Raw genomic sequence first — 23,271 nt, 5'->3', positions numbered from 1 at the left:
GTTGTGATGGATGCTGTTTGGCCCACTGGGGGTGGGGAGCTCAGACTGGGCCGGGCCGCGTCAGTGGAAAGGCCAGAGTGTGATTCACCGCCCCGGCCGGACACAAGCTGAGAAGATGGATCAGAGAGGAGCAGTGACGAGGGAAAAATAACAGCGGATCATAAACAGTGAAAAAACAGCCTGAGATGATTTTCAAACAGGCGGCCGCAGGGAGGAGGAGGAGGAGGAGCAGGAGGAGGAGGGGAAAAGAAAAAGACAAAAAAAAGAACAGGAGGATGCTTAGCATTTTAATTCATCATCCTTCAGCAGCAGCGTAGCCCAACAGGAGCAGCGCCGCAGACGGAGGGGAAAAAAAGGTGTTAATGAGCCGCGGTGAAACGCTGACATTTAGGCGGCGGAGGAATGGGCGGAGGAGGGGGCGGGGCCGGCCAAGGTGTGAGAGGTGACGGCGGGGATGGATTTTATGACTTCATCCTGAATGATTAGTCATAACAGCAGGCTGTCCAAATGTCAGCGACAACGCCGCAGCCGCTGTTGTGTGTTTGTGTGTGTGCATTTATTAGCGGGTGTGTGGTGAGGGGGTGCTTGTGACGTGCTCCTGGCCTTTATGTCACTGATTAATACAAACTGTGAGTCGCGTGGTGGCGGCGGTGGTGTCTTGGCAGACAGACGGGAAGTAAAGAGGGGAAAGTGGACGTTTCTGTTCGCGTTGTTTCAACTCTGTGTGCTGCGTTCAGGGTGATGGCAATTTTAACAAGCGCTCTGCTAAATCCACTGGAAGCTTAAAAACCAAAAAAAGAAATACAGAAAGTGATCCACAGGTTGCATTCGCAAGCATCCATATGTTCAGGATCCCCATAGAAAACACATGTTTGGGAAAGTTCATTTCAGTTAGAAAAAATGTATTCAAAAATAAGTGAAGGCATTTCACAGCTGGCTCTTTGCCAAGCCCCGCCCACTGGTTTACTGTTGCTATGCCTGCCTGAGTTATTGAGTTTCCAGCTTTTTCCCAAAAGAAGCCAGTTGTACATATGAATGAAAATATGAGCCCAGCTGACTTTGAATCAGCAGCTCTGGGTCCTCAGCTCGGCCCACACGCTCGCCCACCCACCATCCCAATTTTAAATTTGAGGGGTTTTTTTCTTCTTTTTTTTAATTTCAGTTCCCCTTTGAGGTTTAACTTTTGGGACAGCACTTAGTAACACGGCCCTCCTATCATCTTCTCTCCGCAGCCTTTCGTCCTCTGCATCGCTCAGCCAAATTCTTTTGCTCTTGAAGTTTCTGTGACGTGCAAGAGGACGACCCTACCCCAGCCCGTCCCGTCCCTTCCACCCCACCCATCCCACCCACCACTTCCCTCCAGCTATATCAGTTTTTCTGTGACGTCATGCAGCTGCCGAGAATTCATTTCCGACGCGCTCCTGACATAAACGGACGGATAATTATTCGGCCGTCACGCTGCCAGCGGCTCATCCAGCCGGGAGCCGGTGCAGGGAGTTGATCCCTCAGATGCATCTTTTATAACCTTGGTTTTTGAACTAGTGGATAATTGTGCTCTGCCTGCCCGCCGCGGCCTCTCGGTAGCAGCGTGAGTTTATCATTAGCCAAATGGAGACGCAGGCGCCGGCAAAGGGACGAGACCTCGGCCGACATCTGAGCGGCGTTCGCATAATGCTCTCTCGCCTGCAGCGCGTCTCCTTCAGCCTCCCAGTTTCTTGGCTGAACCTTCTTTTCTCTCTCAATCATGCTTGTTTTGCATGGTTGGCTGCAAGGCTTTCGAACATTTGTGCACACATTACGGGCTAAATGGAGCACACGCACCTGCACAGATGACAAACTGGAGTTCTGTCGTCCGAATCAGGATCGTTTTATGCAGAATCGCAGCAGCTGAAAAAGGTGTTGGATGGACTTAAAACACGTCTGTGCAACTTTAAAGTGCATATTGACCGTGAACTACATCTCCCAGGATGCATGTTGGGTTTGTGACCCGTGCAATTTAGCGCGTTTCTATCAATTTTGCCGAGTGAACTCTTGTGGAAAATCACTGAAGGCATACACACACACAACAGCAAACGTGTAACACATGGAATAAAAGAGAATAAAACTTCAAGGCACAAAAATAAAGATTTAGACATTTGGTATCTTTACATGTAGTGAACTACAGTTGATGTGGGTTAAGCACGACTGCGGACTGTGGACGGGTCCGTGTTCAAAGGAGTTCTCCGGAAGTGCTGCAGAACTTTGGGATTCGTCCCATTGGGGATTTTGAGGGTTGACGAGAGGACGGAGCTTTGCAGAGGTAGCAGAGGTTACTTGGAGAGGAGATGAGAGGAGAGAAGCCCGGACAGTGAGACAGACAGACAGAGAGAGATTTGTCTGATGAAAGTCAATGAGAGCTACACAGGAAGTGAGCAGGAGAGCAGAGTTTCGGTCTTCCAAGCAGATTAATAATAGAAGTGATGGGCTCAGCTGTCTTACGGCCACAGTCTATTGCTGCAGGTCACGGGGTCTCTGTCTCGATCGGCCAGCAGCGGCTGTGACTCCACCTGCTTCGCCAGCTTTAATCTGTCCCCATTGGCTGCTGGGAGGAGAAGGGGAGTGAGAAAAGAAGAGAATGTTATTTATGCTGATTTTTCAACTGGGAACCAGAAGAGAACTGATGAGTAAGTGTGTGTGTGTGTGTGTGTGTGTGTGTGTGTGTGTGTGAACAAAAACAACAGCAACACTTCAGAGGGGGCAGTACAATAAAGTTATATTTCTCAGAAGGTTGGTTGGGTCTTTTGTGATGTCACAAAGAGCACTGGTACTCTCGGTGATGCCGGGTGTTGACACCACCCACCGCAGTGCCCCCCCCCCCCCAACAAACAAACTAACTACCCTGTATTTTGGCCATTTCTAGAATTTGTGAAATAAAATAATTGAGCGTAACTGCTTGTGAAGACGCCGCAGGAACGTTGACATGTCACGACGACGATATGAAATCCCGAACCAGGTGGGAACTCGAATATTCACAAGCAATTTGGCGAAGCTCGTCCTGCAGATTATTTGCGCATATTAATGCAACAAATTGCCTCTTGAATATTCCAGCGTGCTGCAGCGGCGGCCTTGTCTTCCCCGTCTGCCTCCTCTTGGAAGCCACTCCCCCTCCGTGTTGTCCTCTTCTCATCTCGCCTCTGCTCCCCGAGGCCTCTTACATTATGTATTCTCAGGTGCCGCGTCGTTTACAGCGGAGGCTGAGCCGCGCTCTCCGGCGGGAAGGGGAAGCGGAAAAAAATGAATAACAAGCGGGGGAGAAGAGCAGAACAGACGCTCTCTCTTCTTTTGTTGTTGTTCTTTCTCTTTTTTTTTTGCCGAGCTCTTGTTTATTTGTCGCGCCTTGTCGTGCGCGCGCCTTCCTCGCAACGTTTTCGGTGCTGATGTTGTTTTTTTTTGTTCTCTCTGCCTCTCAAGTCGTCGGCTCCCATGAGGTATCTCTCCCCAGGAGGAAATAGAGATAACCACGCCCCGAACTCTGTTGATTGGTCCCTGCAGCGTCTCTTCTTCTTTTGGATCATCTTGCTGATTTCCCATCCACTGCGCTACATGGGCCACAGAGGGAGAATGCGGACATGAAGAACAGCACTGAAATTCAAAAACCAGAGTGAAGAAATGGCTCTTGAGCTGTGATTAATGTTGTCCAAAAACTGTCTCCTCTAGCGCGGATAATCAATCTGATTATCCTTCAGCCACCAAAGGTGGCGCACTCGTGCTAAGTAAGTGAACTCAATCAAATGAGTTTGGGTGAGTTTGGGGCGTGGTTATCCATATTTACTCCTGGGGGAAAAAATATCGCTCGCAGGCGGCAAAAAAACTCTCCCCCACTTCCATTTGCTGCGCCCTTCAGGCCTGGAGGTGTCACCCCTTTTTGTTCTGTCCTTTGCTCCCGTTCTTTTTGTGTGTGTGAAAGCGGCACTCTCTTATCGCCGGTGCTCGCTTCCACCCCCCTCCTCGTTCCCACCACCTTGTGCAGTGAGTGACCTCTGCAACTTTATTCCGCCGGCCCCGCTGGAGACCTGAGCTCGAGCGGCTCAATGAATATTGATGAGCTGGTTGGGAGCGGCGCTCTGTAAAGGCCAGACTCCGAGTCGTACCGTACCCCCCCGGGGCTCCGCCGACAGCCCCAGTCCAATACTCTGACATGCCTTCATCCTGCTCCACCCCCCTCTCTTGTCCCTTCCCTCACGCCCCCCCCACTCAGGTCAAGGACTGAGCTAATTGCCGAGTCGCCGGAGAAGATCGTCAGGCAGATCAGTTTGACGGGGGGCAAAAGTTCAGCCGCGTTTAACTAACGGCTCGCCGCCAAAGTCAACAACAACAAAATGAAAGAGAAGGAAAGAAAAAGAAAAACGGTGGACGTTTGACTTCCCGCGGGGAGGCCGTCCATCTCACACCGCACGTTGTCTTGAGTAGATCAGCAGGCTCATCAGGGCCTGGGTTGCTGTTTTACCATGCAGCTTGGTCAGTCAACCCCTCCGTGTTGGGGTTCCTCTGCTTTCACATTCCTTTGAAACAAAGGCCGACCAAAACTTGAATTCATTGGTTGGTAATTAATGCTGTTAGTCCGGGCTTTTATGTTCATCTCCAGCAAACAGCTGCGACCTCTTTCTATTGTTTCTGCTGTTTGTGCCAAACCACGTGTTGCATCTACATGTGATGGCGAACTCACAAGTGGAGTTTCCATGAGGGAAAGTGGAAAGATAACATCGGAGTGGAAGGAAAAACTCAAACTGTATCTGTTAGCACAGAGGGACCTGGGTCGCTTCCTCGGTCTCGCTCGGATTCAGACACTTTTATGAGGCCTGAGCCACATAATGACACGTCTTACGACGGGTAGTAATTGATTACGACAAATGATTTTTTTTTCCCATCTCCAACCCGTCCGTCAAAACGATGGACGATTATAAAGTCAGAGCACGTACTTCAGCCGCCGCCAGACAGGAAATATCCTCCATCCGGCCGACGTCGTGTCGGCTTGGTTCGCCCTTCTGGGTTTATTTGATCGAAGCTCGTTGTGTCTGCCCGTTTCTCCTGCCCGGGTATTGAAAATGGGTCTCATGCACTTCTAATGGATTCTTATTGGCTGTTGCCATCAATTTGCCGCCCTCTCTAGTTTTACACCAATCACCGCTGGATTATATTGTTTCAAAAGTTTCACCTCAGTGTCCACCAAAATGTCTTCACAGAGACACATGAGTTGCCCAAATGAGTTTGTGAATTTTTGTTTTTTTCCCTCGTGTTTTTCTGGCCACCTTGCGTCAGTAGAAAAACTTGATGGATGGGCACTGCGTTCAGTTTTTTTTTTTTTTTACAAGACTCTCAAATAACAACATTGGCCATGTTGTTTTGCCTCGGGTGGCGCCGCTGCGTTCCGCTCCGACTGAACCCGGAACAAAACTCCAGAGCGTGATGGGCCGTCCCTGGCAGCGTCGTTAAGTTGCCCCCCCTCATAAAAGCTCCAAGATACTCCCTGGGCGAGTCCCCTCCCCACCACCACCACCATCTCAGCCCTGTCGACGATGAATGATTGAGCCCTTCCAGCGGTGGCCGCGTTTTGTTTTCCATGCAGCGTGTTGTGCAGATTCACCGGCGAACCTCCATCCCTCGCCTGCGGACGCCGTCCGCTTAGTCGCTCCTCATTCGTCTGCTCTGCTCAAGGTTTTCTCGCATCGGAGAGCCTCTTTAAATTCCACTAATGTGAGCCGAGGCGGTCAATAATTTAGTGGCGCGAGGCCACGCCAACCATAAACAAGCGCCCGAGCCGCAGCCCGCGTGCTTTATATTCAGCAGCTGCGTTTGGAGATCATTCGCGAGTTTAGGACTTAGTTAAGGCTCGGGCGGCTGCAGGACGGCAGGCGGTGTCTTCGCAAGGTGATGAGGATTCAAAGATCTCCGGCTCAGGCAGCGGAAAAAAGCCTTGTTTTTAAGGCTTAATGTGAAACATCGCCTGCCCTTCACTCCTGCTGGCGGGGTTGAAACAAGATGAAATTGGGTTTCATTTGAGTCCAAGTGGAGATTTAAAAACAACAAAACAAACGTAAAGCTGCTCTTTAAGCTGAGCCTGCGAGTTTGGAAGACTCAAAACCAAGGAAGCAAAATACAGATTGAAGATGAGGCTACAGTTTTATGGCGTCACAGTGAATTCCTATGGAGGGAAGGGACCTTTTATGTATTTCTAGCACCGTGAGAAAGAAAGAACCAGAACACGCTCTTTGAAATTCTTTAAGTTAAATGAGCAGTGAAATATATTGCTGAGGATCGTTGCTGCTATTCCGTTTGCTCCAAGGATTTTATTTTCCCCCTTTGCAGCAGCATCACGGATGCAAAATGAGTCGAATTGTTGATTTAAAAATCTTAAAATTAGTGACTGAAAAGCCTTCAAACTGTAACATTGTCAACTAAGAATCCCAAGAATCATAAAATTAGTGAGTGGAATCCTGAATTTTTTTTTTTTTTTCATGACCAAAAACTTCAACTCAAAAAATTCATCAAATTGGCGCCTGGAAATCCTAAAGCTTTGGCCCGGTGGGCCTAAAAGAAAACTGCTGAAGGAACTGCTGTGATCCACTGTTGGGCTTCTCAAGCGACAGCAAAGCAGCGGAATCAATCGACTGCCTGGTCCAGCAGTTGTACAAGGTGCCGTTGCACCGATCAATCCCTCAGAGCTCTTCAGCACCAAGGACAGCGCTTACAGATTTCACACACACATAAACGGAGGCCGGTGCTGGAGAGGAAGTGAATCCTGGCCAAGGACGGTGGCGTTTTTATCAGGCTGCAAGTTCCAGAACTGGAGGCTCGGCCTTTTGTTTGTTTTTGTTCTTTTTCTTTTGGAAAAAAAAAACCCTCCAAGAAGCCTGTTTACACAGGAGCACCAGCAGGAATTGAGTGCAGCATGACTATAGTGACAAATAATGTCCCCAAAAAAGACAGCAAAGATCGTGAAAGCGCTTTGCAACACATGCTGTTGTGATTTAGCGACCGATAAATAAGTTGATTGATTGATTTACAATCAGTGATTCTAATGGGACACTGCCGCAGTTGAACATGAGGACGTGTGTTTTGCTCAGCACGGTGTGCAAACACAGCCTCAGTTTGAAGTGAACCATCGGCTGCTGGTCTTCTTTTTTCTCTGTAACTGTGTTCAAAGAGCCGTTGTGAGCGTCAAAGAGTGTCCCTGCTGTCTTTCCTCCAGTCACACTGGGCCGTCATGGCACCTGCCTGTGTACCAGCTGACATAAAGTTGCGTTCTGAAGCTTGAAATTGTGTCCAGCGGGAGTCCAGCCGTGCTTTTGATTTAACGCCGGCGTCCATAATTTATTTTTTTGTTGGGCAGCGTGTTGTTTTTTTGTTGAGTCCTAAGCACTTCAGTTGGTTACACCTGACGCGCGGTGGTTGGTTTGACAGAGCACGATTGTGTTATTGGTTGTGTGTGTGTGCAAGGCCATTTTGTCCAACAAACTTCACGTCTCTAATTTTTTCACGTTTAGCATTTTTATTTGTCCGTACACATTTGTTTTTGCATCAAAATGTTTCCTTTGAGAACATTTTCAGTCTTCATTTTCATCAGCGTAGAATCAGTTGGCCAGTGGATGTGATTGTACACCAAGTGTCCGTCAGACAGAGAATTACAGCAACTGTATAGTGCCAAAAAAAGATGGAAAAATATATTCATTAAAGGAAACAAGGCAATAAAAAATAAATATAAAATATTTGTGGGGTATGAAAGGAAAAAAGCTGCTTCCTGTTGAGTCACTGACTCATGTGACAGTTTCCACCCCACCTGTCTGGCTCCCATCATCATCGCCATTATCATCCTATACTTGCCCCTCTCCTCTTTTTGTGCGACGTCAGTGAGGGGATGTCGCTCCCAGTCGCTCGGCGACATTAATTACCGTCATCCTGCCTTGTTAAGAAAATAAAAGCCTGACAAGGCGCCTCGTAATTGCCGTTAATTAGCTTCACATCGGGGTCGAAGGTAGGTGTGTTCCGACGAGAGGGCCCGAATACGTTTGTGTGTTTGTGTGTGTTTAAACATGTAGGCGGGGCTTTGCTTTGTGGTTTACTCCAGGGAGAAGAGCGAATAATAACGCAGTTTACGAGGAGTTTTTATGGAACGCTTGCTGCGGCCTCGCGCTGCCTTCTCAAGCCTAATGGGGGCAAAAATAAATAAATAAAAGAAACACGGGCGTAAAACACTCGAGGCCGGCGGTTGGAGAGGTGGCGTGTGTTCGGCGCTCAGCCTTCGCGGGAGGCGAAAACCGTGATGAAGAGGAAAAATCCTGAGTCGGTTCAGTCCGAGACTAAAATGCCTCCAAGTGCGAGATGAGACGAGACCCTTAAAAAGTGGTCTGGAGACCAAGACCAATCTCCAGTACTGCAACACTATGCGGAGCCTCGTTATCCATCGGTTACAGCGACTCCAAGTTATTTCAGCTGGTCTGTTTTTGCTTCTGAGCACGAAGAAAAAACCCCAGAGAGACCCAGAAGGAAATTCCACTGTGTTTTCACAGAGCAACTGCGTCCTCGTGTGTGTGTGAGTGTGTGAGTGTGTGAGTGTGTGTGTGTGTGTGTGTGTGTGTGTGTGTGTGTGTGTGTGTGTGTGTGTGTGTGTGTGTGACGGAACGCTTTTACGACCTGAAAGGCTGAAAGGGTTGTGCTGCAGTGCACGTACATTGTGTGTGTGTGCACGTGGCTGACGGCCTGTCCGCGCGGTGGCAGCTCCCCCCTCAGAAATCAGCCGCTCTCTGAACTGTTAAATCACGGCAGAAGAAGTCGAAACCTTTCAGAGGAAAATTAATTACTTTCCCCCCGCTGCAGCCGCCGCCTCTTATTCTGCTGCTGCGTCCCCCCCGCCCCCGCCCCCTTTTCTTTTTGTTAGAACCAACCTCATCGCTCGGCCCTCTCTTACACTCTCCCTTTTCAATTTCTCCAGGATAATGGGGAGGCAAATAAAGTTTAGCCACAGGTGCGGCGCTGTTAAAACAACTGTGAAACGCACCGTTTGGCAACGAAAAGCGTGTTTCCGTCCTGTCGGGCGGCTCGCGGGCTTCTAACGGTCGACTCTTTTTTTTTCTCTCTCTCTCTCACTCTCTCTCTCTCTCTTGGCAGGGGCGCCACCGTGCCCTCCAACTCTGCCTCCAACCATTTGGAGGCAGCGTTGCATTTGCAGTGGTGTTTAAGAGCACGACGTGCTTTAAAACCGCTCTTGTGTTGCATGTCGAGCAGCCGCCGTGACGGATGAGAGACAGAAAAAAATCAACAACCTTAAAAGTCATGTCGTGGTGGACGACGCTGCCGCTTTTTCTCATCAGCCACATCCGCAGTGTTTGACGTGCAGCACCACTCCAGAGAAACGGCCGCTCGCTCTCATCTGCCAAACATCGAGTGTTGAGCTTTTCAGCTCAGACTTCAAATCAAACTTGCAACATGAGTTTTATTTTGCTCTCGGATTAATGTGCGTCCTCCCCCTCCTCCTCTTCCTCTTCCTCCCTCATTACTCCTCCTCCTTCTCCTCCTCCACCAGGTCCACATCGAGGACGTGGAGAGCGAAGACAAGCGCTACTCCCTCTTCCTGGAGCTGCTGGAGGCTGGGCAGCAGAGGTGTGAGGACTTCCAGCAGCTCATGCTGCTGCTGCAGGCGTGGCCGCCCATGGCCAAGCAGGAAGTGTAAGACGAGCTCTCTTCAAGGTTGATTGGCCAGCAGTTGTTTTTTTTTTTTTTTAATTCTCGTCTGCTCCTCACGGAGACAATGCAGTTGTACATAATGATTATTCCTGGACTTTAATTGAGTTCCTCCCTGCCAGTAGTCACACACACGGCACACAGTCCCTCCTGAAAGTCTCTTCTGTGGGCTCTGATGGTTCTATTGATTCCTCGCCCGACCTGCCTCTGTGTATTAATGAGCCGGTGGTTTAAAAAGGCCGGCTGCCTGGTAGGACACCTGCTCCTGTTTTTTTTTTCTCAGTCGTTGCAGAGCCAGGATGAAATAGTCATCAAGTCTGCCAGATTTTGGGGGACCTGCTGGTGGTTCTGCCACCTCACAGCCTGATTGGAATGAAAAGAACTGAGCCATCAGTCATCCAGTCGGTCAGGTTTTCATCAGGACCCCACAATCCAAGATGGCGGCCCATTCATTTCAATGAAGTTGCTCACCCAGTGCATATGCTGAGACACAGCATGTATACACGATTAAAAGACCACAACTGAAAAATCTACAATGGATACAATTTACCATGAATCGTGTTTCAGGTCACAGTCGTCCTGTCAGCCGTTTTAAAGGCCTTTATTTTTGTATTGTAGTCTATGGGGGGAAAAAAAAAAGCTTTTTGCTGCAGTACCTCGAGTGGCCACTGGGTAACATGCTGACCACTCCCTCCAGTGGTCAGCATGTTACCGACCAATAGTTGACGTGCAGTTTTTCTTCATTTTCGAGTTCTGCAGAAAAACAGCGGCTGCATGCCAAACAGTTTGCATAATCCTCCCCTCAAAATTTCACCATTAATTTTGAGATTTTAAATAAAAAAATAAATAATCAGCGCATCTCTCTGAGCTTCCTGTGGGGGGAAAAAAAAGCCTTTTACTTACCAATTTAAATGAGCCCCCAAACTGAAGCAGCAGCAGCAGCAGCAGCAGCAGCAGCAGGCTGGGCGACTCGTTACCCTCAACGACTCTGCGGATGTTCCTGCGACGGCAGACAGGGCCGCGGGGAGGTTTTTCTTTTTTCCCTTTTTTTTTTTTTCATTCCTGGGAGGAGGGAATTAGTGCTGAGCTGCTCCAATTACCGCCCGGCATCCTCGGGTCGGTCGGCGTGCAGGCAGAGAGTCGAGGAAGATCCTGAAAGTGTCGCTCGTGGGCCCCTGGAACGAGACCCCAGCGTGGAAACAAGGCGGCGGCTGGTTGCAGAAATTAGCTTTTAATTTCCCTCCACACACACACACACACACAGTGAGAAACTGTTTTGCTTTGTATTTTTTTTCTTTATATATTTTTTGTGTGTGTCCCAAACTCCCGACGTGCAGTGCCGTCGAACAAAGTCGCCTCGTTTCTTCTCTCTGATTCGTCTAAACGGCGCCGGTTAATTCGGGCCGGCGTCGCCTCGCGTTGTCGACTGCAGCTCGTCTCTTTGATGCAAAAAAAACAAACAAACAAAAAACACAACTCGCAACACACGTGTCGGAAACTGGCGCAGCATCTGTACACGGCTGTCATGCGGGACAACAAACCACGGATAAGAGATGAGAAAAAAAAAACCTGCCCGCTCGGCGCTTTCTGCTCATCCTGAACGCCGCGTTTAATCCGGATCAAGGTGCGTTCGACGACAAGAGGCTGCAGCAGCGGGAGTCTGCGTGCTGGGAAGACGACCATCCTTTACATAATCTGAGTCATCTTCTCGGAGGCCGACTCAGTCCAGCTCTCCGCCACTCACGGCGCACAGGCCCCGCCCCCTTGGTGAATCTGCGCCAAGTCTGCAGCATTTTTTTTAGTGTTTGTGAGTTTGCTTGTCTGTCCCTCTGATGATGCGTCACATGGATGCATCTCATTGAAGCCCTCCTTATTGGTGGATTGGTGAACATTTTACTTTACATTTTATTTACTTGCTTCCGTGGCGCAGAGCCGTGGTGTGAATTCTGGGTCACTCTTCCCTTAAATCCAGAAGAAGACGAAGAAGAAGAAGAAGAAGAAGAAGCTGCTGGTAGAGCCGTTACTGAGGAGACCAGCACAGATGCAGCAGCAGCAGTTTGATCAGAGCAGAAGAAGAACATCGGAGGCTCTTCTCACTGGGAAATGTTTATTTTATTTTATTTTTTATTTTTTTTGCTCTCCCCTGGCAGTAAACAAATCCGACCGGTCCAGACCTCCTCCGTTTCAAAGTCGGCTCTCCCTGTCAAAACAGCGTCTGCGGATGTACGCCGACGTAAATCCAGGAGATTTGGAGGGAAATGGAACGCGGCCCTGATTGGCTGAGACTTATCAGGCCGTGTTGCGTCCGTGGCCGTAACAGCCACAACCATTAACGCGAGTGTTCTCCGGCAGATAACAGCATCCTGACATCCCACCACTCATAAAGTTAATAATTTAAACAACATCCATCAGTCGGGCTCAGATCCAATTAAGAGATAATGAGCCATTCTGTGGCTCTTAGTCATTTATTTTTCATTTTTTCAGCCTGCTCTCACTGTGACGGATGCGCGCTGATAAAGATCGGTGAAGGTTGCACTGCCAGAGTGTTTTGCTGGCCGGGGAAGCGGACAAATCACAGAACAAGCCAATTTTGTTTTTGTTTTTTTATTACTTATGATCTACAGATTTGATGTTTTCTTGGATTCGGTTAAACTATTGTTTGAATGGCAGAAAAAGACATCTCTTAAACTGACAAACAAGTCCTTTATTTCAGAACAAAAAAAAAAATGTATAAAAGGATCTATTTTAGAAAAGAAAATTATCCTAGCGTCACAATTAGCATTGAAACACAAAAGCTTAACCAACATTTAGTTGTAGAAAAATCAAGGACACAAGGCTCAGATTTAGAGGAAATTGGAATTGAATCGTTTTAATTGATCTGATGATTAATTAGACGATTCATTCAGATTAATCTGGCACTACTCTGCATTCTAGCGTCACTCTGTGCCGACATATATAAAAACCAATGCTCACTCCACATTTCCTGTGCCGCTCTCTTCTTCCCGCAGGGCGCAGTCGGAGCGTAACCCCTGGGTGGTGCTGACCGCGGCCCTGCTGACCCGCTGCCAGGGGTCAGGGGTCGAATTAGACCTGGGTCAGCAGGTCGTCGACATGGTGCGATCTCTCTATCGCACCAAGCACAAGCTGCCAGCACAGGTAAAAAAAAAAGAACAAACTCCAGCAGTGCCTGACAAACAAACAGTTTCTTTGTTTTTCCTCCTCTGCTGTCATTGCACAACAAGAATAATGTTCAAGATATTGTATCGTTATGTTCTCTGCTTGTTTTCACTGCTGGGAAATGTTACATTTTCAGCTCAACATTTGTTTGAGATGTTTTTCTTTGATTTTATGTCACATTCAGCACCATGTATACTGTACATACTCAGAGTTCTCAACACAAACCTCCTTTTTTCCCTTCCAGCCCTAAATTAAAAGTACTGCATGTTAAATCCATTAATTTTTACTCATTTCGGGGCCCTTCAGAGGTCGACACACTTTATGAAACCCAGCAGGAAAACAAAGAGAGCCACTTTTATTCACCTTCTAACTTTTTCTTTTTTACCTCATTATTCTGGCTCACACTGCGGGGTTCTGGCTGCTTAGCTCCAACGCAGCTCCACCGCAGGGCCGCCGCCGCCGCTGCTGGAAGTGCCCTGCGAGCCGCAGCCACGTTAGCATCAGCTCGCTGCTTCTCAGCAATATTCTCCCACCGCTGTCACCGCCGTCTATCGCTCCTGCCGCGCGTTAATGCCGTTCACGCCCCGCCGAGCGCCGCCCCGGTGTCATCCGCCACGTCTGGCGCCGGCTGGCTGTGATATTAGTTTAGCGCTAATGCCATTCAGTGCGAATAGGCCCCGTGTCTCGCTGCTGCCTGTCGTCTAATAATGGCGTTGTGAGCGGCGGTGGAGGTGGGGTGGGGTGGGGTGGGGGCAGGGGGGAGTCACTCTGTCCCGAGCGGCTTTAATTTGAATCCGCTGGGATGAAACGGGCGGCGGCGGCGTCTCGTTTCGCCTCGTGACATCAATCCATGCGTCCATTTATACAAGTTGATGTTCGGCACAGAATTTGCACATCCGTTAACCTTCACTCACTCCTCACGTTCTTTTTTTTTCTGCTCTCTTCTTCTCCATCTCGGTCTGATTGCCCTCTCCGCCCCTCCCCCACCCCTCCCTCTCTCTGCAACAGTGCATCGGCCACATCACGGACCTGCTGCTCCAGCACCGGGCCGCCAGCCTGCAGCAGCCGGCGCTCAAGCTGATGGCCGAGAGCGGCGACCAGCGGCTGCTGCGGCTGACCCTGGATCAGGTCGGCGCCATGAGTCCGGTGAGTGGCGGCTAGAACCGCAGGTGGACGAGTTCACAAATGTCACCTAAGGTTTTTTTGTAATTATTATTTAGCATACGGAGGTTTAATTGACACGGTTCTGGCATTGAAGGAGGCTCAAGACTAAAACTGGGTCCTCGATTCGCTAAATGCTGCCGTTGAATTTTCACATTTGCAGACCTAACGCCTCTTTTCTGAAAGCGGTAGCTCCACCCCTCCTTTAACTCCGCCCAAAAACTATGTCAATGTTGCACCGTGTTTCACTCGTCCCAACTTTAGGTTGACACTCATCTTTTTCTCCTTCCTTTTTTTTTGTATCGCAAGAGTTTAAGTGTCACAGCGCCACCCACTGGCCATTTGACTGCATTTCCAGTGGTTCCATGCGGACAAATGATGGAACAAAAACTTTCTTTTAAAAAGAAAAAACAGATGGTTTTCGGCCCAGGAAGCCTGGAAACGAGTCTTGAGTTGATTTGTCAGTGATGAATAGCACAATTCTAAAGAGATTAAACCCAAAACGAGCCCAAATTGCAGCTCATCATTTGAATTGATTTTTTTTTTCCCTTCAAAAGGCCTTTTGCCGATTCATCTCTGTCGTCCAGGCCTGACGGGACCAAAAGCTCTGATCTCTTGTCGCACGTGGAAGCGACGTCGTGCGCGGCTGCGTCCTGCCGCTGCAACATCATTAAAGTAATCACTCTGATTAGTGGCAGATTGGGATGCAGCTGGGAAAGAGAGCCATCAATAATAAATGAGGAAAATATTAATTACATTAGCAGCGGGACTCCGAGAGTGCCAGAAACACTTCCCGTTTCCCTCCGTTCTACTCTGCTCAGATTTATGATGTAAAAAAAAAAAAAAAGAATCCTTCTATGTATCCAATGCATCAGCAGAGATGCGTCTTCAGTTTAGAGTCAAAGCTTCAAGGTAAAGATGATCGATCGCTGCCTCTCCTGGTGACAGGCTGCAGTTTTTTTCTTTTTTTGTTGTTTGTTTCATGTTGTTTTTCTTGTTGGGATGCGGCCGCTGCCTCCGCCGCCGCCACCTCCTTCTCGATTGTCGCTAATGTGCACTGGCAAATCTGAATAAAATTCTCTTAAAATGCAAATTTTGCCGAGCTCAAGGTCGAGTCAGAGAAACGTCTGTTGTGTTTAGGCGGGCCGATGGATGTAAACGTAAAGCAATTTGTAGTTTTTCTGTCAAAAGTGATATTTTCAAAACCAGTTTTTTTTTTTCTTCTGATTCCTTGACCCCTGCAGACCTGGTGAAGAACATTTGCTTTATTTGTTTGTTTTGAACAGCCAGACAACAGGTGTTGACTGTTAACTCAGCCATGATCTTGCCAATAGGTGCTGGGCAGGCAACCAAAGTATTGAATATCCTTTCAGTGGCCCTATGTCTGTGTCATGGAGGCCGTGCTCCCTGTTAGAGGTCACTGAATCGTAAAAAAAAAAAAAAAAACATTTTCAAATTTTTATTTAAAAGTAGAAACCCCACATTGTGCTGCTTTAATATCTGTTTGTCTTATTTGAGGATATTTATCTTCTCTTTTGTAGGAAATGGTTGAAAGGAATTAATTATCTTCAATGGGATTATGTTGCCGTTATTGCATCAAGAAAATCTTTTTCAATTTCGTAGTGAAACATCATGAATCCAACTGCAATTTGGATGATGTTTTATGTCAACTGAGTACTTTCTTTCATTTAGTTATCGGCTTCTTTCATTTAGTTATCGGCTTCTTTCATTTAGTTATCGGCTTATATATTCTTGTTTATTCCTCTGCTGACTCATCAGATAACTCAGAATGCTGAAAAATGGTTTTATCAACTCAATCCGCTGATCGATCCGGTGGGTTTTTAGCAGGACTGCACCTGCGGAGCTAACGGTGAAGTTGCAACAAAAACAAAATAGCCCCAGCGAGGGGGAATCAAGACGTCCTCGAGAGTTTATTCTTATCTCCTTCGCTCCGAGATGGCGTAGGGGAAAAAAAAAAAAAAAAGTGGTTCTCTGCCAAGACTCATGACATCAGACGAGACCAACAGCGGCAGGCAGGCCGCCTGTTTTGGGAACTGGCAATCAGATAAGGGAGTTAAAGTTGGAGAGTGTGTGGGCTACCGCCGCTACAAACCCTACCGCCCCCTCCACTATCAGATAAGCAATTGTCACAAAGTAGTCCCGGCGGACCCCGGCGCAACCTCTCCGCGCTCCTGGATCTGATAGCAGAGAGTCTCTCTATTAAGAGACCGCAGACCCCCATTAAATGGGCCTTTGCGGCTGCTGCGCACCTGAGCAACACGGCGCTTTCACCCCCGCGGAGAAAAGAGATGCGGTGATGCAGCTCCAGGAGAGGAAGTGGGCGGCGGCGGTGGTGGTGGTGGGTGGAGAGAATCAGATGAAGGCCAGAAGGAAGGAAGGAAGGAAGGGAGGAAGGAAGGGAGGGAGGATTTTTAAAAGGCAGATGAGTCGGATTTATCAACAGGCTGGGATTATCTGGGATATAAGAGGTGGATGAGCAGGTGCATGCTGGGATGCACGAAGGGATTTGGGGGTCCAGTAAAATCGATCCACCCTCAACTTGCCACTTCCTGCAAGATTGCTGTGACTCATGTATATTGTGAATTATTACCAGAAAGGCGCCATATAAATGGAAGTGATTATTTTTATTACCAGAAGATTGCAGCGTCCAGACTGTTTGCCTGTCTGTGTTTTTCTATTAAAATGACAAACCAGTTTTATTTTTTTATCACGCAAACGTTTGAAGATTGGCTGCCTGGATAATTGAAGATGAGCAAAAACGGCAGAGCAGCTGAGGGAGGCATTCAGGAACCACTGCCAAGAATGTGAATGAATGGCGAAGAACTTTGGTCCCAGATGGATCAGTTTATGCTAGCGGCTAAGTTTGCCCACTCGGTATATCTATATTATCGGCTTACAAGCGAAAGTGAAACTCCACTACAAGCGACTGGCCGGCCGCCTGCAGTCCAGAGTGGCAGATTGCATCGCACTGCGTTTCCCAACCCGCGTAAACACACTTTTGTTTTTATTCAAACAGGAGATGTCCTCGATATAACAACGCTAATGTAATTCTGAAGATTAGTTTTTTCATTAAAGCGGTCTTAAGTTTTAAAAAACAAAAAATCACGCTCGTCGCGAGACGAGGGTTATTCTTTCTTTTGGTTTTTTTACTTGTATTTTTTTTTTCCTCGAAATTTTTAATGGCTTGCTTCTTTTGGGAAGCTGCCACGCTGGAAACGGAGAGACAGAAGGAGGGAGGAGAAGCGCAACGCCGACTTTTACTTATTTCTTTTTTTATTAAATTTATTATTTAATTTTCGCCTCCCACCGCCATCCTTCTTTTCCTGGCTGTCTGCCGGCGTGCTGCTCCTCCTCCTCTTCCTCTTCCTCCCCCTCCCCCTCCTCCTCCTCCTCCCCCACCCCTCCTCCTCCTCCTCCTCCTCCTCCTCCACCTCTCGGTGAAGATGTATGGCGGGTGCAGCAGCCGAGGGCGGCGAGTCAGGGGTTAACACGCGGCTGCTGACTAATGGAAGGCGGCGATAAGCAGCGGATAAGAGGCGCGGCGACCAGTATGAATGAGCCGTCAGCGGCGCGTGAAGAATGTGCCGCTACCGCTAAAGTTCACCGCAGCACCCGCTGACTTTGGGTCCTAAACTGCTGTTGCCGCTTCCTGCGTCATTCGCTTCGATTACAGTTTGCAGTCAGAGCTCTTGTGCCGCCGCCTTGTTCTCCGGCACGCAGGAGACGGAAGGAGGCAAGATCTTGTTATCCCCCCCCCCCCACACACACACACACACACAACAAGACTAAATGTTGTTTGAACCTGTGGCCTGGCCGGCGGACTCTGATTCCCTCCAGCCGGTTGACCTTTACGCTTCATGATGGATCCGTCCCAATCGGATCACGTCCTCCGTGAAACTGTTTGTTGATCTGCGGGGAGGGTGGGGAGGGCTGTGGGGGTGCAGAGGAGGGGATGTGAAAGGGTGAGGGTAGTGTTGTAGTCAAGACCGCACCAACCGACACCAAGACATTATCAAGACGAGAGAGTATCGAGATTGAGACGAGACCAAGACATTATTATCGTGTTATTACAGTGTTGGCCCGAGGGGGCGGGGAAGTTGGTTTGTCACTTGAACGAACTGAACTAAAACCAAACTCCTCCGGTTCAGTTTGTTGATTCGTTCGTTCATCCGTTCCTGTTTACAATCCGGGGGGGGAAGCTGGTTCGTCAGTGGCAGGAAAATGCTTATTGACCAGACGGTCGATAGCGCTCGCGTCCTCTTTCGCTAAACGCCAGGAGCCGGAGCCAGCGGGTGCTTGGAAGCAGGAGGCTGGAAAATGTATCTCGCATCGCCGCCATTTGTCCTCTTGGCTGCTCTGGCTGAATATTTTAAACGGATGCATATTAAAGTGGTATCGATCCTTTTCTTCTACCTTTCTCTTTCTTTCTCCCCCCTTTCCTCTTCACCGCTGTGAGCGGCCACTGAAACGCTGACCTGCTTCCTTTGAACGTGGGTGACTCAGTCCAGCTTTTTTCCATTGGCATAACGCTAACTAATGCGGCGCTGTGACGCGACTCCGGCGACGTCTGTGAGAATTCTCCTACCTCGCGATGTGCGAGGATTCTCTTTTGTTTATTTAAAAAAGGAAAAAAGTTCCCGACTCTTACTAACAGGAAGCGATCTTCCGTCTTTCCTAAACGGCGTTCCGACTGTACGCGCTGCCAGGCTCCCCGAGATGCGACAAAGATGTCGAGGAGAAAGGGGGGGGGGAGAAGGAAATACAGAGGATGTACAGTTTTCACGCCTTGCTCTGATATCCAGATTTTCCCTCCGTCTCACATCTATTTCCAGCTCGGCTGTCAATCCCGCTCACTCTGACTCTGCCGTCTTCCTTGACACCGCCGAGCGGTAATCGCCTGGGAGGTGTATGTGCGCGCGTGTGTGATTGCACGTGCGCTTGCCCCCGCTTGTGTAAACGTCTCTTGCTCCTTTTCTCCTCTGCAGTTGACCCCGATGCTGAAGGTCGGCTGGGGGAGTGGGGATAAGGGGCGAGTGATAATAAAAAAAACTGCCATGTGCCAATTTATAACATACAGTATCTGACAGTGTCGGTGAGGTCGGAGTTTGAATTTTCACCGACTCTGGAACGTTCCAACGGCTTCAGGCTGTCAATCCACAGAGCCATTAACCTGGTTCCACCAGCCTGGTCAGCAGGGAGCAGCTGCGTATCCATTACCACTAGAATTGCGCAAAACCCAAATATCGCAATAAAAAACTGGTAATGGAAACAGCTAAACCTCTCAAATACTGCTGTATGTGTAATAGCTGCCCCTGTCTGACCTTTGCCCTCTGATATCAACCAGGCATCTCCACTGGTTGATATTTGTTTGGGTCTCCGAACCAGCGCCGTCTGGTTCTGTGCGATCTGCGTCACTTGCTTCATTTTTTAACTTCAGCAAGTCGTAACAAACAACAGGTGATCAAGCGTCGTGCCTTAAAAAAAGTGGCCGGTGGGTGTGTATCAGCGCTAGGCTAGGCTAGGCTGGGCTAGGCTAGGCTAGGCTGGGCTAGGCTAGGTAAAGTCATTGGAAGAAAGGCTATGATTCATTTCTCCATAACGAGCGCCGTCCTCGTGTTCATTTAGAAATAAGAAGCGGACGTGGATGAAACAGACTCGGAGTCTCGGCGCTGAGCAGAGATGCGTCGAGTTCGCTCCTCGGTGAAATGTGCATCCGTCAAGTTTTTTCCTTTTTTTTTTATTTTTATTAAAATGGGTCAGTCTGAATCGCAGCTTCGACTTTTGCTTTTGGTTCTTTTTTTTTCTTATTTTTGCTTCCCACCTCGTCCTCCGAAGTTTGAAGCCTGATTGAAGTGCCGGTTGCTCGCTCCACTCTTGGAAAAACAGTCGGCGCGCTGAAAAATGGATGGACTGTGAGCTCCTCAGCGCTCGCCCGCCGCCCCCCCCCCTCTCTCTGTCTTCTCACCGCCTCGCTCCTCCTGTCAGCCAGTCTTCAGTCTTCTCTGACGGTTTTCTCTGACATCTATCAGGGAGCAGGTCTTCACTCGCCGAGCCATCAGTGTGACGCAAGCGATCATTGCGGTCAAAACTTTTCAGCTTATTTATTACATTTTCCACTAAAGCAGGGGGGGAAATGTGTTTTGCCGTGATGAACACATCAAGGACAGCTTTTGTTTTTTTTAGGTATAGTTAATGAAACAGAAACACTTCGATATGGAAGATCTGGACATTTCAGAGGTGAGCTGGAAAACAGTTCAGAATTGATTGAGCCTGAGATCAGGAAATACACCCGCAATGGGGCCTCACCGGCGCCCTCTTCTGGTGGCGAAAGCAGACAAGGACGATCGTCGTCCTGCGGAACTCGAAGAGTCGCAATAAAAATCTGAACAGCAGCTTTTAAAAAAAAAAAAACAGCCGTCTGCTGTGAATCAGTATGTAAATGCAGCATTGCCTGATTCTGATCTCCTTGACTTCTGTCCAGCGTGTGACACTTTAATCCAGTGGTTCTCAAACTTTCTTTGTCACGCCCCACCTTGGAGGAAGAAAATTTTTCATGGGGCTAGAAGCCCCATATTTGACGTGGCTGTGTCTTGAGGGATCCCGGTGGACCTGCAAGTGGTCCCATGTCTCTAGGACAAAGTTGACTTTTGACCCCATAGACTTGCATGGCATTAGGGCAGTGGTTCTCAAACTTTCTCTGTCACGCCCCACCTTGGAGGAAGAACATTTTTCATGCCCCCCCAAAAGCCAAAATGGTGACAAAATATTTATTTTTTTCAAATTGACTGAAACAACATAAGTGTGTAAATAATGTTTTACCTTTGGCACACCACTTTTTGTGATATCAAAACCAACATTCTTTTTTTCTTTTTTATCATGAACAATCATTTCACTTTTCTCTTCATTAATGAAATCATTTATTTTGTACAAATAAACAACTTTAGCCAATCACTCTTTGTGACATCAAATCCTGAACATTACCTTTTAAACAAGAATACTCCTTTCACTTTTCTGCTGTGCAAATCACTTTTTTTTGCAAACCACTTTTGTAACACCCACCATCCTGGCTTCCCTGTGAAACAACACAGCTTTATGTTGTGCTCCCATCTCCTCCCAGAGTGCAGAGAATAGCCGCGCTTTCACGGGTCTTGTTTTGATGAAATTGACCACATCAGCAACATCAGTCATGCGACAACATCACATTTTCTACCTGCCACACGGGATGACGTTGAGCGAAGTCCTAATATGGCGCCAGTCGCGGCGTAGATCACGCACTGATGCAACGGTGTTTGATTACGTTCTATCAGCGCTGGAAAACTCCTCATTGTCCTCTGGCTTTTTCGCTTGCGGCTCGCGCATTAGAAAGAAAAGCTACTCGCGGAACGATTCTACAGCCAAAAGTGCCCAACAACAACAAAGACCACTGGCCACCGCCGGACTCCTGAATTCTTCTTTTCGTCCCTGTCAAATATTTGTCCATCCTGTGTACCTGAGCAGCGTTTTTCTTAGCTACGACCTACTGAACACTTTTTGTTAATTGTTCCGCCATGGAAAAAGTTCAGACGTGAAAACATGAGTTCCCCCGGGCGCCCCGTCTCCCTCCCGCCCGGGGGGGGGGCGCGCCAGCCACTTTGAGAAACACTGCTTTAATCAGTCCGCCCGACTGTAAATCCTGCTGCAGGAAGTGGCGACGCCTCTTGCTTTTAAACTTTTTCACTTTTTCATTTTTTTTTTTTCTCCTGCAATCGTCGATTCTCTGCGGGAGTCGACGAGCCAAGTTTTATTTTCAAAGATCTCCTCCTGCCGTTGACCCTCTTCCTCCTTCACCACCTCTTCTTCACTTCTTACACCTTTTTTATTTATCCTTTCTCTCTCTGTTTCTCTCTATCTCCCTTTATCTCCTCCAGGAGATGGCCTCCTGCTGTGATAGTGAGCTCCTCTCCCTGCTCCTGGATGCGGGGCTCCTGGTGGGCTGCGTCTCCACGGCCCTCTACCCCCTGCTCAGCGCCCACCTGCTGTCCCGCCAGCAGGAGGGCGGTGGTGGCAGTGGTGGTGGCGGCCGGGACGTGGAGGCCGCCGCCGCCGAGCTGCTGGCGGCGGGCCACGGCGCCGAGGCGGGCTCCCTGCTGCTGGCCCACCGCGGCACGCACCGCGGCCACGCCACCTTCAACGCTGCGCTGGCCGTCATCAGGAAGTGGCTGTGAGGGGCTGGAAGGGTGAGGTTGGAGGGGGGAGGGGAGGGGGTGAAGATGTGAAGATGTGAAGAAGAAGGCGAGCGATGAGATGTCAAGCTGAGGTCTGATGGTGTGAATAAAAAAACACAAACGGAAGAGCCTCTTCTGTTCTGTCGATACTTCTTGTGTGAAAACAAGCGGAAGCGGAGCAACCTGCCGTCTCGCATCGGCAAAACACTTTGCACCACTTTCATCCCAGTCTGCGTCTGCCGCAGTGGAAATTCCGACGTTCACCTTCTGTTCCCGCCCGGAGGTCTGACTCACTGACTGACTGACCTGCGACCTGTTGGGGGCGCTGTTTATTTATAGCGAACATCAGATTTGTCGCTTGTCTGTTTGGTTTTGACACTGCCATTGGAACGCTGTCCCCTCCAGGTGTTGTGTCTAATATTCCGACTTCCCATGTAAACGGAACGCAGTGTTAACATCACTTCCTGTATATGCATACACACACACACACACACACACACACACACACACACACACTCCCCTCAACTCACCCCAATCATGTGCGACGCTAATCAAAGATGAGTTATAAAGGCGTATCTGCGAGTGCGTGAGTGTGTGTGTGTATAAATGTGTGTGTGTGTGTGTGAGGCGCAGCGCCACTCTCCGCATGGTTTCACTTTGTAAAACACATTATTTTGGCTGTGGACCCGCACATGAAGAATAAAGACAAACGTCGCTGACACTAATTTTGACTCTTGTGATTTTCTTTGTCCTTTTGTACTGTGTGTTTAACACAAGACTCTTTTTTTAAAAATCATTTTTTTCAAAGTCAATTTTTTCTTTTTACTAATCATCGATTTGTAACAAGGAGGATGAGGCCCTCATCACGCCCCCTGCTGGCTTCTCGGCAATATTAACGGTAAGGTTTAGAACGGGATCTACAGAAGGTGAGTTCAAGAGTGTTGGTTTGATGGTTTTTACGTCCACAACATATTGTGTTGTTTGTATTTAA

The 23,271-nt window shown here is 48.5% G+C and overlaps 1 protein-coding gene across 1 annotated transcript in view; it reads left to right on the top strand.

Moving 5' to 3' along the window:
* nbas (NBAS subunit of NRZ tethering complex) overlaps positions 1-23,005 on the top strand; it is a 123,521-nt gene extending 100,516 nt beyond the window's left edge. The window contains exons 50-53 of the mRNA XM_076044719.1: positions 9,560-9,702; positions 12,726-12,873; positions 13,903-14,040; positions 21,984-23,005. Of these exons, the coding sequence (XP_075900834.1) occupies positions 9,560-9,702; positions 12,726-12,873; positions 13,903-14,040; positions 21,984-22,280 (726 nt within the window). The 3' untranslated portion in view covers positions 22,281-23,005. The remainder of the gene's footprint in view (positions 1-9,559; positions 9,703-12,725; positions 12,874-13,902; positions 14,041-21,983) is intronic.
* Positions 23,006-23,271: the final 266 nt, after the last annotated feature.

The sequence above is a fragment of the Nelusetta ayraudi genome, unplaced genomic scaffold, assembly GCF_046127955.1.
Source record: "Nelusetta ayraudi isolate G7.1 ecotype Tasmania unplaced genomic scaffold, CSIRO-AGI_Nayr_v1 ptg000082l, whole genome shotgun sequence".
NCBI lineage: Eukaryota > Metazoa > Chordata > Actinopteri > Tetraodontiformes > Monacanthidae > Nelusetta > Nelusetta ayraudi.
Note: the sequence above shows the minus strand (reverse complement) of the source record. Positions and strands in the feature narration are given on the sequence as shown.